This window comes from Sorex fumeus, unplaced genomic scaffold, assembly GCF_029834395.1.
Source record: "Sorex fumeus unplaced genomic scaffold, SorFum_2.1 ptg000116l, whole genome shotgun sequence".
Lineage (NCBI taxonomy): Eukaryota > Metazoa > Chordata > Mammalia > Eulipotyphla > Soricidae > Sorex > Sorex fumeus.
The window spans coordinates 3,653,234-3,670,099 of record NW_026606173.1 but is presented as its reverse complement, the minus strand read 5'-3'; the positions used below and the strand labels follow the sequence as shown (position 1 = coordinate 3,670,099).

The window sequence follows — 16,866 nt, the reverse complement described above, 5'->3', positions numbered from 1 at the left end:
GGACCTCCTGGGGCAGATCAGGCAGCTGGATCTATCTCCAAATACCCCGCCTGACTCACTAAGCCCGCCGCTTAAAGCTCGGCTGCAAGCCCCTCAGATCTTTCCTGCTCTCCAGCCTGGTAGATGCCTCTCACCTCAAGCCCCCTCAGGGGAGGAGAGGGAGGGAGCAGCCCAAGAGGCAGACTTCCCAGATGACCGTGAGGGCATCGAGGAGGCTCCTAATCCGGGCAGGGATGCAAGGGACTCAGAACCAGGGGAGACCCACGTGGGAGCCCATGGACGACAGCGCTATGAAAGACTGAAGTTTAGTGATATTAAAGACATTAAGGATGCTGTTGCCTCCTTTGGTCCAAAGGAGGTCCAACTGCCCCCTTTACCCTGAGCCTTTTAGAATTCCTTAGCGAGAGCTGGCTCACCCCTAATGATGGGTTTTCCCTGACCCTTGCCGTTTTAAGCCGCGGAGACTATCTGCTCTGGAAGGTGGATTATCAGGATCGCTGTCAGGATATGGCCCGGCGGAATCTCGCTGCGGGAGGGTCCTCCTCCCCCTGGGTACTGAGAAAATTCCTGGGTAATGATTCCTTCTCCTCTAACAAGGTTCAGGCTCAGTTCCCTCCTGGCCTTCTCACACAGATTCAGGTGGCAGCCTTGAAGGCTTGGAAGGGTCTCCCAACGAAGAGTTCCGTTGTCACCTCTCTTTCCAAAGTCCACCAGGGCCCTAACGAGCCCTACAATGATTTTGTTGGCCGCCTAGGGGAGGCTGCTGAGAGCCTCCTGGGGGGAGGCGACACTGATAACGACTTTATTTGCCACTTAGCCTATGAAAATGCTAATTCTGTCTGCCAGGACGTTCTTCGTACTCATAAAGGAGGCAAGACCCTCTCTGACTACCTCCGCCTGTGCGCCGATATAGACCCCGCCTCTCACAAAATTGGACTGGCCATTGGGGCGTCCTTAAAGGTTTAACCCATACTCCCATGACCGCTCCAATTGACCCTAGATTCTGCTTTGGCTGCAACAAGCCTGGTCATTTCCGGCGCCATTGCCCAGAGCGGGAGAGGGCGCGCGTGCCCCATACATTATGCCCCAAGTGTAAGGACAGGTACCATTGGGCATCAGACTGCCAGGTTGGAGTTACCTCTTGCCCGGGAAACTTCTCGCGGGGCCAGCCCCAGGGCCCCGTAATGCAGCAGGCAGGTGGGGCTCCCCCTTTCTTCCTCCCCAAACTCTTCCACCTCTGGCCCTTGTTCCCCCTCCGGCTTCGATTCCCTCCTGCGTGCCATCCCAGGAAGCTCCAAATTGGACCTCCGTACCACCTCCCCCACAATCTTAACCCAGGCACAGGGACCTCAGCCCATCCCAGTTAATTTCCAGGGGCCTCTGTCTGCCGGAATGGTTGGCCTCATTATCGGGAGGGGTTGTCACCTCTCTTTCCAGGAATCTTATACTGGAAGAATTCCAGGTCCTTCCCGGCACTATAGATAATACTCTCACTGGCCAGCTTAGCATTATGGCCATGACTACGTCTTCCTTCCTACGTATAGATCTGGGTGCCCACATTGATGAATTGCTCCTCATCCCGCCTGGCCTTGCTCCTGGTGCCACCGGCCCCGTGCCACTGGGGGTGCATTTGGCTCAGGCTATAAAGGAGTGTAAGCCACTCCTGACCCTCACCATCTTAGGCAGGCCCTTTACCGGCCTTATAGATACTGGAGCTGATACTACCATCATTACTACTAGGGACTGGCCGCCCAAATGGCCACTCTCCCCCTCTTTAACACACCTGCAGGGGATTGGCCATTCAAAAAACCCAATATTAATTTCAGCTGAACTCAAGTGGCGGACCCCCAAAGGAGAGGAAGGCCACGTCCGCCCCTATGTCCTCCCCGACCTGCCTGTTAATCTGTGGGGGAGGGATGTCTTGTCCCAAATGGACCCGATCCTAGTAGATACCAAAGGCCTAGATCTTTTACTTCAGCAGGGCTATCTTCCTAGTCAAGGTCTGGGAAGGCACTCCCAGGGCCTCACTGAACCCATGATGCCTTCTCCCTCTGTAGGACGACAAGTACTGGGAAATTTACCATAATGGCCGTTGACTTGCCTGTACCCCACACTGATAAGATTATCTGGCAATCAGATGACGCTGTGTGGGTAGATCAATGGACCCTGTCCTCAGAAAAACTGGCCGCAGCGGAGGCGCTAGTGCAGGAGCAGCTCGCTGTTGGACACATAGAACTGACCAATTCTCCCTGGAATACGCCCATTTTTGTGATCAAGAAGAAATCGGGGAAGTGGCATCTGCTCCAGGATCTGAGGGCAATAAACCAGACCATGGTGGTCTTTGGAGCATTACAACCTGGCTTACCATTGCCCGTAGTCATCCCCGCCCTATGGCACAAGATTGTTATTGACCTAAAGGACTGTTTTTTCTCCATCCCCCTCCACCCTGCTGATCACCCCCGATTTGCCTTCAGTGTTCCCGTCACAAATTTCAGAGGCCCGATGAAGCGGTTTCAGTGGAAGGTGCTACCTCAGGGAATGGCCAACAGCCCCACTTTGTGTCAGAAGTTTGTTGCGAGTGTTCTGGCCCCGGTCAGGGAACAATGGCCGGATATTTACATCGTCCATTATATGGATGATATCCTGCTTGCTGGCCCGCACCCAGATGAAGTTATGTGTTGCTGCAATCATATGATTGACACCCTAACTCACGCAGGGTTTTCCATAGCTCAAGACAAAATTCAGATGAGTGACCCCTACTCCTTCTTAGGCTTTCAGATCGACCGATCTAGAATCAGAGTCCAGAAGGCTCAGCTCATGACTTCCACATTGAGGACTTTAAATGACTTTCAGCAGCTATTAGGCAATATTAACTGGCTCCGACCCTGCCTTAAGGTGACACAAGATGACCTTAAACCTCTATTTGACACCCTTCGGGGCGATCCCGATTCTAGTCCCCCCCCGTACACTTACAGATGACGCCCGACGCACCCTTGCCCTTGTAGAACGTGCCATTGATGAACAGTTTATCGTTGCCCTGAACTATGAGCTCCCGTTTTCTCTGATAATTTTTGAGACCCCACACTCCCCTACAGGTCTTGTTTGGCAGATCCATCCCGTTTCCTGGTTGTCTCTACTCTCGACCCCCAGACGTGTCCTCACTCCCTATTACCTCCTTGTTTCCTCATTAATAAGCCTAGGGAGGGAATATTGCAGAAAATACTTCGGCTTAGAGCCAACCATCATCATTCAGCCCTACGACCGAGACCAGGTAAACTGGCTACTCCAGAATTCCGATGACTGGCCCATAGCCTGTGTCTCTTTTGAGGGACTCATAGATAATCATTACCCTCCAGACAGACTGGTTCAATTTTGCAAGATACACAGATGGATCTTCCCCACTCTCACTAGAAATAACCCCATCCCTGGGGCTCCCACTATCTTCACTGATGGATCTTCTAGTGGGATGGCAGCATACGTGCACCAAGAGAAGGTTGTCTTCTCTCGCACAGACTATGCGTCCGCCCAGTTGGTGGAGCTGTCGGCCGTCTATAAAGTTTTTCAGGACTTCCCAACAGACAGCTTTTAATCTATACACAGATAGTGCCTATGTAGCCTTTTCCGTTCTGCTCCTTGAAACTGTCAGCTATATTAAGGAATCCTCTCAGGTGACCAGTTTGTTCTTACAGATTCAACAGTGCATCCGCTCCTGCCGTCTCCCCTTTTTCATAGGCCATCTGAGAGCCCACTCTGGGCTCCCTGGCCCACTATCCGAAGGCAATGACAGGGCTGATCGGGCTACTCGGCTGATTGCAGCCTCTGTTTCCAGTCCAGACCTCGTATCCGAGGCCACTAAGACTCATGCACTTCATCATCTTAACGCTAATACTTTAAGAATGATGTTTAATATCCCTCAAGAGCAGGCCCGACAAATCATTAAGCAGTGCCAGTCTTGTGTCACCTTTCTGCCTGCACCCCACCTGGGAGTCAATCCCAGAGGCTTGGTTCCTAACGCACTCTGGCAAATGGATGTCACCCACGTCTCCTCTTTTGGACGGCTCAGATATATCCATGTGGTAATAGATACCTTCAGCGGGTATATCTGTGCATCTGCTCAGACAGGCGAGGCCTCTAAGAATGTTATCGCTCATGTCCTTTACTGCCTATCTATCCTGGGGAAGCCTCAGCGCATTAAAATGGATAATGGCCAGGCTATACTGGAAAAAAAATTTCAGAACTTTTTCAAACAATTCCAAATACAGCATACTACCAGAATTCCCTACAATCCACAAGGCCAGGGTATCGTGGAAAGAGCCCACTCTACCCTTAAAATGTATATCTCCAAATTGGTGAAGGATAGAAACCTATATGGTGCCTCTAACTCTCCTAAGACACTGCTGTCCCATGTGCAGTTTGTGCTCAATTTTTTGAGCCTGGATAAGGATGGCCGCAGTGCTGCAGATCGTTTCTGGCACTCTGACTCGAAAAACTCCTATGCTATGCCTAAATGGAAGGATCCACTCACGGCTCAGTGGCATGGCCCGGACCCAGTTCTGATCTGGGGCAGAGGACATGCTTGCATTTTTGATACCCGTGAAGGAGCAGCTCGCTGGCTTCCTGCCCACCTTGTCTGACCTATAAATCATGTAACAAATTCCAGAACCTCGCCTGGCCCTGAGAACACCTCTATTTTCCCCACAGATGTCCCTGGAAATCCTGCTGATGCTGTTCATGACACTCCACCCAGTCCGGTGCTGACCGTCAAACAGTGAGGCACACCAGCCTATATCCATCTGCTGGAAAGTATTCATCAACCCGATGACAAATGAGAGATAACTCGCTGTGAAGGATGCCACTCATGGTTTCTGCAAGTGCGCTCCCCAAACCCTTTCCTGGTTCCCTGACTTAGAGGTCGATTACTGCCATGCCATACTCAATGGTTCTTTGCATGCCTTCCCCAATTTACAGTGGCGGCCCTTGCCCAAGTCCCTCTGTGACCACTCGTGGAAGGAAATTACCATTTACATTTGTCCAGAACAGCCTCATCGTCCTGAGTGCGGGGGTGTGCCTGACTTTTTTGGTAAGAATTGGGGCTGTGAATCTTCCGTAGCGGGCCTTCCTCCCTTGTCTCTCTCCACCCCCCGCCTCGATTACTTGATTTACAGCCACCGAGCCAGGGCCCCCGGCTCGTCGGGAAGTATTCCCCCCTCTGGGGCTGACAGTTGCCGCATGTTCCTCCTATTGTTCACATCCTTGGGGAAACTGCTCCCCAGCTCCCGTTGGGAGGGAGATGGCCTCCGTTGGGGGGGTCCGCGCTTCGGGCGGCACTCTGACAGGTCAGGCCATCGGATTTTTCTTTCGCGTCTGGCACTACCTTGTCCAGCCGGCTCCCTCAGCTCCACCTGCGACCACCCCCAGTACTTCCATCCCAGTAGTCCCCACAGACCGGGTCCCTTCCCCAGGTCTCATCGAGTGACTCTCTTCGTGGTTTAGTCATGGCCTCTTTTGACTCCCTCAACCGCACCTCCCCAAACCTTACACGCAGCTGCTGGCTGCGCTTGCAACCGCCCCCCCCCCATTTTTGACCTCTTAGGCAGCCCCTTGCCTTATTCCATACCTCCCGTGAGTGGGCCTCTGTTCTCTCGAACCTTTCCCTCCTGGATGTATCAGGCCGTGGATTTTGTGTTGGTGCCGCACCTCCTTCCCTTGACCCTTCCAAACTATGCGCCACCCACATCCCTGATCCTTCTCTCCAGTTAGACCAGTGGGTTCTCCCTTCATCTGGATCCTGGTGGCTGTGCGTTTGGGCGGGACTTACCCCACATTTGGCCGGATCAGTCTTTCGTCCCGCCCAGGACTTCTGTGTCTCCGTTGTTGTCCTGCCCCGAATTTTCTAACATCCGGCCAATTCCTTTTTGGACGCTTGGGACAATAGGACTGATCTCCATCGTAATTGTCGCGACCCGTTCACAGCCATCACTGTCGCTACCCTCCTGACCCTGACCCTTGCGGGCGCAGGGATGGGCATCGCGTCCCTGGTGACTCAACATTCTGCACTAGCCTCCCTTCATGCTGCTGTCGAGGCAGACAACAGCTGCTTGGAAGTCTCGATCGCCCATTTGGAAGAATCCCTCAATTTGTTGTCTGAAGTTGCCCTGCAGAATCGGAGAGGACTAGACCTTCTCTTTTTGAAAGAGGGTGGACTCTGTGCCGCACTGGGGGAGGAATGCTGTTTCTATGTCAATCATAGTGCAGTCATTCGGGATACCATGCGGGAACTCAGCGAGGGTTTAGAGCTCAGACGATGCCAACGAGAGTCCTCTACCTCTACCTGGGGCTTTCACACTCTTCTCCCATACCTACTCCCCTTCTTGGGTCCCCTTACTGCACTCTTGTTAGTTGCTACTATTGGCCCTTGCGTGTTTAACCATCTACTCAGCTTTATCAAACAGCAGGTTGCCTTACTGGCAGCAGCACCTATAAAGGTGCATTATCACCGCCTGGCAATGGAAGATGTTCCCCTAGACCATGCGGCCACAAATTCTGCTGCTACAGAAGACGGCTCGCAGGTCGTATTTAGTTGGACCCAACCTTGAGTTGTTCATGGCCAGCTCCCCTGCCCCTCTCTGATCTGACAATCTGGGTATGAAGGAGTCGGACTTTACCCTATTCCATTTTGTTCAGCCGCTAGGCAAAGCACTGCAAGGGAGGCCTCATGGCTGATTCCGACTCCCTGTGAAGTACACTGGGCCTGCATGGAGGTTTCATCTGCCTAACACTGGCCTTTTTCCACGGCTCCCCTCCGCTAGTAGGGTGGGCAGGGGAAAATGGGCTCTGTCTACTTTCCTCCCCTCCACAAAACAAAGATTTTCTTGATATCCTGGAGGGGCCCAGTCAATGCTCCCCCTAGCTGGCATTTTTTTATAAAAAAGGAAGGGGGAGATGTGGTAACTGGCCCTTTAACTGACCAAGAGCCTACGTGCCTGTGCTAGGTACGGCTATCCTGACCTACGTGACCCTCAGCAGGTAAAGCCTGTGGTATGGTAATCCTAACCTACGTGACCTTTGGCAGGTAAAGCCTGTCCTATGTATGATTATCCCAAGAAAACAATTGTCATGGCTGTAACTGACAATGAATAACTTAGTATAAGCTTTGTAATGCATGGTAGGTTAAACTTATAGACTCTGTAACTTTCCTAATCACATTTTGAGCATGACCCTTTGTGTAGCTGCCTCACTAATATATACCCCCATCACCCTCAATAAAGCCTGTCCCTTTTTCTCTTTGTTTCTAAGCTCCATTTTTTCTCTCGTGTCTTGTGTTCATTCGGTCAGTCTTTCCCTGCACCTACGGATCCTAGAGCCACCTCCATGGGACGGAGAGTGGTTTGGCGGGGCCCCCCTGCACTATGTGACCTGACGTTGGTCTATTTGCCTGTGCATCTTGCTGAAATGTTAGGTTGTTGCCTGGAAAATTCATCCACATGTCAGAATTGAAATTGAGTAGGGTAAATGATAGAATCCAACCTGCAGGTCTAGAATTATCTGGGCAAGGACAATCTTAGGCACAGCACAGTAATTGGAATCCTTCCTTACTGTTTTTCAGGGTAGCAGCCATTCCAGGTGGAATTTTTCTGATCATGCACACTGTGACAAAATCTCGAGTGAGCAATTATGTCCTCAGCCCCATGAGGATGCCAAGACAGGTGGGATGTCTTCTCTGGGCGACCAGAAGGAAGTGAGTGCCCATGCTGCAAAGAAGCGCTCCCCTGGGAAAAGCTACTCGAAGACTGTTCTGCTCAGTCCATGGTCCCAGAATGCCCCAAGTGAGAAGCCCCTGGACTGTGGGAGAGGAGCACTGTTTATAGTGAGTCCAATTATGTACTCCTCAAGATGTTAATGCTGGAATCGAACCCAGGTTACCCAAGTGAAAGAAAGCACTCGCATACTTTGGCCCTCCATACAGCCCCACCATCATGCTGGAAAGCTTCCTGAGTGCAGAGCCAGAAGAACCTCTGCATGTTGCTGGATTTGTGGCCTCCAAACCATGAACAAACCAAATAAAACCAAAACAGCCTCAGTCCCTTATTGGAGGATTCCCTCACCCCAACAAGGGGTTTCTGAGCTGTATCTTGCTGTATACATGCTGCCTCTTCCTTGTAGTAGAGGGTTGGATGCCCACAGAACATGGGGTGATGCGGTGTGGGTTGCCCATAGCAGGAAATATTTCTAAATGGTTTGGTCACAGACATAACAACGTGACTTCAGATGTTTTTTAGCTCAGAGTGTCACAGTCACTGTCCTCCCATTGTTCATCGATTTGCTCAAGGGTGGCCCAGTAACATTGTGAGACTTGTTACTGTGTTTGGCATATCGAAAACATCACTGGTAGCTTGCCAGGCTTTGCCGTATGGGCAAGATACTCTTGTTAGCTTGCCGAGAGGGTGGAGGAATCGAACCCAGGTGGCCATGTCGACCACATGCAACGCAAACGCTCTACCCGCTGTGCTATCGCTCCAGCCTTGCAGATTTGCCTTGCTCTGTCCACGTCAGGTTCAATCCTCTGAACCCCTCGTGGTCCAGAGGAAAAGATGGAGCAGCCCACTCAAGACCCGAGGTGATTCAGCCATGTATCTCAAAATATCTGAAGGCGGGAGTCGAATGCTGGTCACCCATGTCAGAGACTCGCACACTCAAGGCTCTCCTACCACTGCCCCTTTGAAACCCTGTGCTTGATCTTTAATTACCCCATACTTAACACAGAAACAAACATAAGGGTGGAAAATTCTTAGAGAAATAGGCCTGTAGAAGGACTGAAAAGCTCACAGCTCCATCTCATTTTCAGCCATTCTCTTTGCTTTAATGGGATCATTAAGGATACAACACGCAGCTTGGGCTGTTACAATAGGAGCAGAGCGGATAGGGCTTTTTGCCTTGCATCCATAGGACCCGGGTATATTCATAGGCTTCCCATGTGGTTTTTCAATTATGTCCATAGTGTTTCCTGAGTGCAGAGCCAGGAGAAGGCCCTGAGCATATCCGGGTGTGACCACAACCATAAAGGAACAAACAAGAAAGAAAAGTAAAACACAGAGCTTCAGTTCCTTGATGGCGAATTCCCTCACCCCAACTTGAGGGTGTCAGAACTGTATATCCTTCCATTCCCCACGTCGGTGTAAAAGAGGGTTCGTGTCCCCTCATAATGTGCGGTGATGTGGTGTGGGTTGCCCATGACAGAAAACATCCAAAGGGCTCGGTCGCAGGCATCACAAAGTGCGTTCAGAACTTTTTTTGTACACAGAGAAAAGAACAATAAATGTAAGAAAATAACCTTACCTTGTTCGTTAAAGATTCAGTTCAATCCACTGCCCCCTTGAGGTTCAGAGACAAAGCTAGGGCAACCCACTCGACCCCCAAGGCGATTCAGCTATCCACTCCACAAAGATCTGAAGGCTGGAATTGAGCCCAGATTACTCAAGTGAAAGACAAGCAACCGCAGACTTTCCTTCCTACTGCTGCACCTGTGGAAGAGGCTTGCTTGATCCTTTATTACCCCATACTGAAGACTGAAGCAAACCCAAGGGTGGAAAAATTCTTAGAGAAATGAGCACGTTTTGTTACTTTATGTTCCCCAGATGAAAGTGATCTTTCTATGTCTGCCCCTTTCTTTCAGACTAACACCCAAGAATAGCCGAGACAAGTGCCAGGAGGTTTACTCCATGGCATGGAGGCCAGCTGCACACGCTAGGGAAAAAGGCAGGTCAGATAGAGAAGGAGCACCAAATAAAGGGTGCTGGGAGGATCCTCCCAGGATGGGAGATGCATGCTGAAAGTTAAAACTATAGACTGAACATGATTACTCAATGCCTCTTTTGCAAACCACAGCACCCAAAAGGAGAGAGAGAACAAAAGGGAATGACCTGCCACAGAGGCAGGGTGGGATGGGGGGGATGGGAATGGGAGAGACTAACTGGGATTGGTGGTGGTGGAGAATGGGCACTGGTGGAGGGATGGGTACTCAATAATTGTATAACTGAAATCCAAGCACAAAAATGTGTAAGTCTACAACTGTACCTAATCGTGATTCACTAATAAAAATGAAAAAAAAAAAAAAAAAAGAGAAATGATCCCAGAGAGGGACTGAAACGTCCACAGCGCCATCTCGTGGTGTATCGCCAGAACTGCCGTGGCCTACCTTTCCCACACTTTAGATTTCCAGCCCTTTTCTTTGCTACAATGTCAGGCATAGGGTCATTAAGGATCAAGCAAGCCACTTGGGTCCCTGCAGCGGGAGCAGAGTGGTTAGTGCTCTTGGCTTGCAGTCACAGGCTCCGGTTATTTTTCTGGCTCCCCATACAGCTTTACCATCATGCCAGAGTGATTCCTAAATGCAACATCAGGAGAACCTCTGCCATTGCTGGATTTGTGTCCCCCAAACCATGAACAAACCAAATAAAACCCAAACAGCCCCAGTCCCTTATTGGAGGATTCCCTCACCCCAATGCGGGGGTTTCTGAGCTCTATCTTGCTGTATTCATGCTGCCTCTTCCTTGTAGAAGAGGTTTGGGCTCCCTCAGAATGTGGGGTGCTGGGGTGTGGGTTGCCCATAGCAGGAAATATTTCTCAATGGCTTGGTCACAGACATAAGCAAAGTGGCTTCAGAAGGTTTCTAGCTCAGAGTGAAGAGAACAAAAAATAAAAATAAATGACTTTGCCTTGCTATTTCCACGTCAGGTTCAATCCTCTGCACCCCTCGTGGTCCAGAGACAGAGTTGGAACAACCCACTCGACCCCCGAGAAGATTCAGTTATGTACGCCACAAGATCTGAAGGCTGGAATAGAACCCAGGTTACTCTAATGAAAGAAAGCACTCGTGGGTTCTTTTACCGCAGCACATGTGGAAGCAGATTGCTTGATCCTTAATTATACCATACTTATTCCTGAAGCAAACCCAAGGGTGGGAAATTCTTAAGAGAAACAGGTCTGGGGAGGCAGGGAAACGCCCACAGCGCCACTTTGTGGCATTTCCCGGAACTGCTGCGGGCCGACATTTCCTATGCTTAAGATTTCCAGCCCTTTTTTTTTCTTCAGTGTTAGGTATAGGGTCCATTAATCAGGTAAGCTGCTTGGGTCGCTTCAGTGGGAGCAGAGCAGTTGGTGCTCTTGGCTTCCAGTCGCAGGTCCCTGGTTCTCTCTTTGTCTCTCCATACAGCCCCACCATCATACCGGAGTGATTCCTGAATGTAGCGTCAGGAGAACCTATGCACGTTGCTGGTGTTGGGCACCCAAACCATCAACAAACCAAATAAAACCAAAACAACCTCAGTCCCGTGATGACAGATTCCAGCACCCTAACTTCGTGGGTTCTGAGCTGTATCTTGCTATATCCCTGACCACTTTTCTTTGTAGAAGATGGTTGGGGCATCCTCAGAAAGTGGGGTGATGGCATGTGGGGTTGACTATAACTGGAGACCTTTCCAAAGAGCTGGGTCACAGACAGGGCAAAGAGGGCTCATAACTTTTCTTGTTCAAAGTGAACAGAAGAACGACAAAATAATCTCACCCTGCTTGTAATCGACCATGTTCAATCCCAAGTACTCAATCTGTCCCAGAACCCTGTGGGCACACAAGAAAACAGCCCCTCCCCCCCAAAAAACCCTCGGAACCAGAGCTATAGTATAGCTCGTAGGATGTTTGCCTTGCATACAGTCAAACCGTGTCCAATCTCTGGCATCCCATATGGTCCCCCAAGTACCACCAGGAGTAATTTCTGAGTGCAGAGCCTGGAGTAACACATGAGCATTGCTGGGTATTAGCCAAAAAGCAAAAGAAAAAAAAATCCTTGGAAGAAGTGATGTATTTAGATTTTCCAGGGAAGGAGATTGCACAGTCTTACGCTCATTATTCCTGTGTTAATTAAAATTCTTCTTAACACACCCTAGTTCCTCTGATGGCTGTTACCTTCACCCCAGACATCTGGAGATGCTGGAGTTGAATCTGGCCTCTGCCACCCTCCTCCACGGAGAACAGAAGACATGGGAATTCTCACGTGTACAGGAACCTCAAAACTCGGACGGAAGATGGCACCCTCAGCAATATGGGGTGCTGTGATATGTGGACGTGGGGTCTGGAGACCTTTAGAACTGAGTTGGTTGGACACATCGTACTGCGGGAAGGCAAGCCTCTCCTGTGTCACCCTCTTCGCTCCCGGGTAGCTGGCTCTGGAGCACTGCCCACTGGGTGTGCCTCCACACATAGAGTGAGTGGGACGAGACCAGGGCAGCAGGGACACCCGGACACAGATCCCTGGTTCATTCTCTGACCCAAGGCCCAGTCAGACGCAGGCAGGGCCAGAAGATGCTGGCCTCTCTAATCCCCTCCAGCCCTTTGAGGGTGTAAGAGAGTTGAATCCACCAGAGGTGGCTCCTCTTGGCACACGGATCCCTCGAAAATAAAACAGCACCATTGATGTCTGGGGTCATCCCCCAACCCCCACCCCACCCCAACTGCTCCACACCTCCTGATCTGACTATATAATTTGGGGGAGGGGGCCGGAAGCAGTGGTGGGGGGTCCCACATCCTTCTGAGGTCCGACTTTGGTTCCCACACTCGTGGAACCCCCAGTTGCCCTGCTCCCGCAAATGTCTGGGAAAGCCAATGAGCAGTCTCCCTCATACAGAAGGGAATCCAATCTAGGCTTTTACCTAGGTCAAAGTCCCGTTGCTAAGGAGGTTGCCTAGGCAGGTTGGGAGTGGTGATGATTTTCTTTGAAATTCCTTTCCTGGCCTTTTGTTTCTGCAGGAGCTTTTCTGGGTCTGTTGCTGGCCATAGGTGAGGGCCTGATCAGGCCTTAGTTCCTGTTTTCTGCAAGGTTGGCTTTCACAACTTCAGAGCTATTCCCAGGAAATTTACTGCCTTTTCCTTGGGAGGGGAACCTTCTCTATCTGCCTGCATGTCTACATCAATTCCCTCCAAACCATTAGGGGGTGCTGGACGTTAGGACATTAGGAGACCTCAACCCTGGCCCCAGAGGAGTGACTCCTGAGTGCAAAGGCAGGAATAAATTAGCCCTGTGCACTGCTGACTGTGTCTCACTCCCAAAAGATGCAAATCCTAAGGCTCCCAGTGCTGCCCAGGTAGCTGATTACTCCCCGTGGTACCAGGGGACCATGTGATACAGGAGGTGAGCCCAGAAAAACCACCTAGAGTCACAGAAAGCCTTGATCACAGGGATCACTGAAATCGTTCACATCTGTCATTCATAAACCTGATCCCCCTGACATAGCGCTTTCTGTTCAATACACAAAACAAGTATTTTTTTGTAGATGTGGGGGTAAGGCACAACCAGAAATGCCCAGCAGTTACTTCTGGCTCTGCAGGCAGGATCACTGCAGGTGGGCCTGCGAGGGGAAGGGATAATATCCAGTCATCCCCTGCAAGGCAAACGCCCAGCAGTCCCTAAAATCTGAATTTCAATTTACCTTGAATGCACCATTCATTCTACTTCAGGCCTTGGGAAGGATACACAATGCATTCATTATCTCTGGGTTCCTCACGGCTTGCCTTTGACCATTTTGTTTTTCATTTTTGTGTCCCACCTGGGTGATGCTAAGGGGTTTCTCCTGAATATGCACTCAGGAATTACTCTGGGAGTGTGGTACTTTGGGGATCCCATGGCAACACTGTGCTTCAACCTTTTGATGTCTTTAATATACACTCCTAGTTCATTCTTTATGTTACAGTTCTGAAGTTCAAATTAAATTGGTGACTTCAGTACTATGAGGGAAAGGGAATTGCTGATGATTGCAATTCAGGGAAACACAAAGATCTTCCCATTCTGTACACTCTTAAGAGTTCTTGCCACTGTGTATTTTCATATGCCTACTAAGGCCTGAGTTCCTGGTGAACCTGAATTAACCACCTGAGTTACATTATATAGCAAACCATAATAATAGTAGTAATGATTACTATTTCCTATGCCAGTGCCCCAGCACTTGGAATTAATGTGTATGTTAACCTTTAAATAATGGGTCCATTTTTTTCTTTTTTTCCTTTTTGGGTCACAGCAGGAGATTCTCAAGGTTTACTCCTGACTTTGCACTCAGGAATCACTCCTGGCTGTGCTCAGGGGACCGTATGGGATGCTGGGAATCGAACCTGGGTCAGCCACATGCAAAGAAACGCCCTAGCCGCTGTGCTATTGCACTCTTCCCTGTAAACAATGGGTCTTGATGATGGAATCCAGGTGAAAACTGATTAAAATAGGAACTAAGTAAATGGGTACAAAAACCACCCCTTGAACACAATTATCAGTGTCATTTTTTTGTTGTCTTTTGTTTTTTGGTCAAAACCAGAGATGCACAGGGTTTACTCCTGGATCTGCACTCAGGGATTACTCCTGGCTGTTCTTGGGGGACCCTATGGAATGCTGGAAATTGAACCTGGGTTGGCTGCATGCAATGAGAACGCCCTATCCGCTTTGCTATCACTCCAGCCCAGTGTCTCATTTTGACTTGGACTTGAGGCAGAGACCCCGGTTGGTGGGATTTATGATAGACATCAAGCAGGATGTTGCATTGAATCCTTTGGAATGGAAAAAGAGGCAAACTTCCACACTTCAGGCCTTCCTCTGTTATGTTTTGAGGTGTCACACCTACTTTGCTCAGGCCATACTCTTGGCTATGAGCTCATCCATACCTGCGAGGGAGGACATAGGTATCCATATGGGAATCTGGATTTTGAATCCAGATCAATCTTGTGCAATCAAGCACCTTCCCACTGTATCAGCTCTGCATTCCTAGTATTCAGATTTTTATTAGATTTCCCTAAGCATTGAGGGTAAATATTTCTCAAAAGTTTAGGATAATGGCCCTGTCATTGTTCTTTAGTAGGGTGGATTAGAGACAGTTGAAATGGACTTGACACGCACAGAAAGATTTCTGATGGTTCTATGAAAGGATGGAACAGGCCCCTTGATCAAAATATTTTACAAATGGTGGGAACCTGCCAGAATGCCCAAACTCCCATCTCAACAGGTAATAACATCAGCTGTGATGACTAACTATAAAGGATGGTCACATTCCTGGATTTTACTCTTCTCATTTCAGTTATATTAGGAGAAAAGACGAGAAAACTTTGTGTTTGCAAGTGGTAAAATCTCAATCCTACTAGTCACCAGAATGATTAGAACCGTTTTTGGTCTGCCCAAAAGACAAAGTCTACAAAATGATTTAGTACACTTTGGTGCCCTTTAGCTCCTATGTGCCTCCGTTCTTAGGGTAGGTCCATACATGGATTTATTTATTGAATATGTTTTATATAATTCATGCCATACTTGGCAGTTCTTAGGAGTTTGTGTTGTTTTGGATGCCAGGAATGGAACTCAGGAAAACCATGTTTAACGCAAGCATTAAGCCACAGTACTAACCTCTTTTGCCATACTCTTGGTTGAAAACGTGTTTCCAGAGCTGCATCCTGGGGTTTCCTTGTAGGTTCTTATACAGCGTGTTTTCAAGGGGTAGAGTGTTCACTGTACAATGCTCTCTGATGTTCTTCCCACCCTTTGCTCCTGTCCAGTGTCTCTCCAGCTCTCTGGGTTGCTGCTATGCCAGTTCCTCTGCATCTTCAGGGCTAGCTTCGGAGACACTGCACACATCTTGATTAATGACTTCCCAGAGAAACTCACTGTCCCAGGACCCATTCACAACCTTCTTGTCTGTTTTACTTTGAATCAACCTGCTTTTGTTTTCATGATGGACATGTTGGGGAGCATTAGTTCTATGTTTGACCAGTTAAGGGACTCCACCTTAACTCGCTGCCCTGAACTCTGTGACCATACCCTCCAGCACTTCCCTCTCCTCTTTTTGATTCAACTCATCCCCCTTGCACTGATTCACCTGGGCTACCATAATGGTTTGTCAGCACTTGGAACCTGGCACGTTAAGGCTCCTTGGTGAAATAGATGATGTCACAGATGGGAGTCTTCCATGTGCACCTTAACTTCCAAATGATGTCAAGTGGATCAGGCCTCCTCTGGGCACGCGTTTAAAGGACAATGTGATACTTCAGTCGAAGGGGGACACTGAAGGCCAATTAGTGGCAGGACATGAGGACCTTTCACCTCCAGTGCCTACAATGTGATCAATGAGATTGTGCCAGCTCTTGGGGCACTTTTGTGGTTGTTTTTCACCCCCCCCATCCATATCCAGTGGGTTCCTGCGGTCTGCCTTGCTCCAGAAGCTTTAGGAGGAAATGGAGCTTTGCTGGTTGCACTGGAGGGATTTAGCACGGCACAGGGGTCTCGGGTGTTAGTGCATTATCCTTGGGGCATCTTCACCTCCAGCTCTGGGATGGGGCAACCTGTCCTGGGTGTGGAGCTGAATATGGGGGGCTGCGGGTCTTGAGGATGCCGCACCTGCTGATAGCAGAAGTCCTGACCATCCCAAAGTTCTCAACCAGGGGTTGTGCCGGGCCCTGTCCTGCAGCTTTCTGTGTAGACATGTGTAGGTAGAATTGCCAGATCACTTTGAGCAGCCGCTCCTCAGCCCCCAATAGTGAGGGACCCTGTTGAAGCCAGTCTTTTTCATTGGCACCTGCCAGGAGGAATCCTGAGGGCCTAGTCCTAGCATGTGGCTGAGGGTTGTAAATGAATAAATAAATGAATGTCGGGACTCAGAGTTATGGTCTTGGCGGCTGTTTGCAAATTATTTTTGTGAATTTTATTTCCTTCGGAAATACAAAGACTCTCTGCTCGACATGTTATCTGTTCAGCTCCTCCCTCTCTATCTATCCCAGACCTGGAAACCCCCTGATGTCTGGATCACGTGATCCTATCCGGGAAACGAGGAAAAATGAACCTTCCTGACC

The 16,866-nt window shown here is 49.5% G+C and overlaps 1 protein-coding gene across 1 annotated transcript; it reads left to right on the top strand.

Annotated features, from left to right (window-relative positions):
• Positions 1-1,510: 1,510 nt before the first annotated feature.
• On the top strand, positions 1,511-2,086 carry LOC130043233 (endogenous retrovirus group K member 7 Pro protein-like). The gene has a single exon (XM_056135483.1). The coding sequence runs from the start codon at positions 1,511-1,513 to the stop codon at positions 2,084-2,086; it is 576 nt and encodes a 191-aa protein (XP_055991458.1).
• Positions 2,087-16,866: the final 14,780 nt, after the last annotated feature.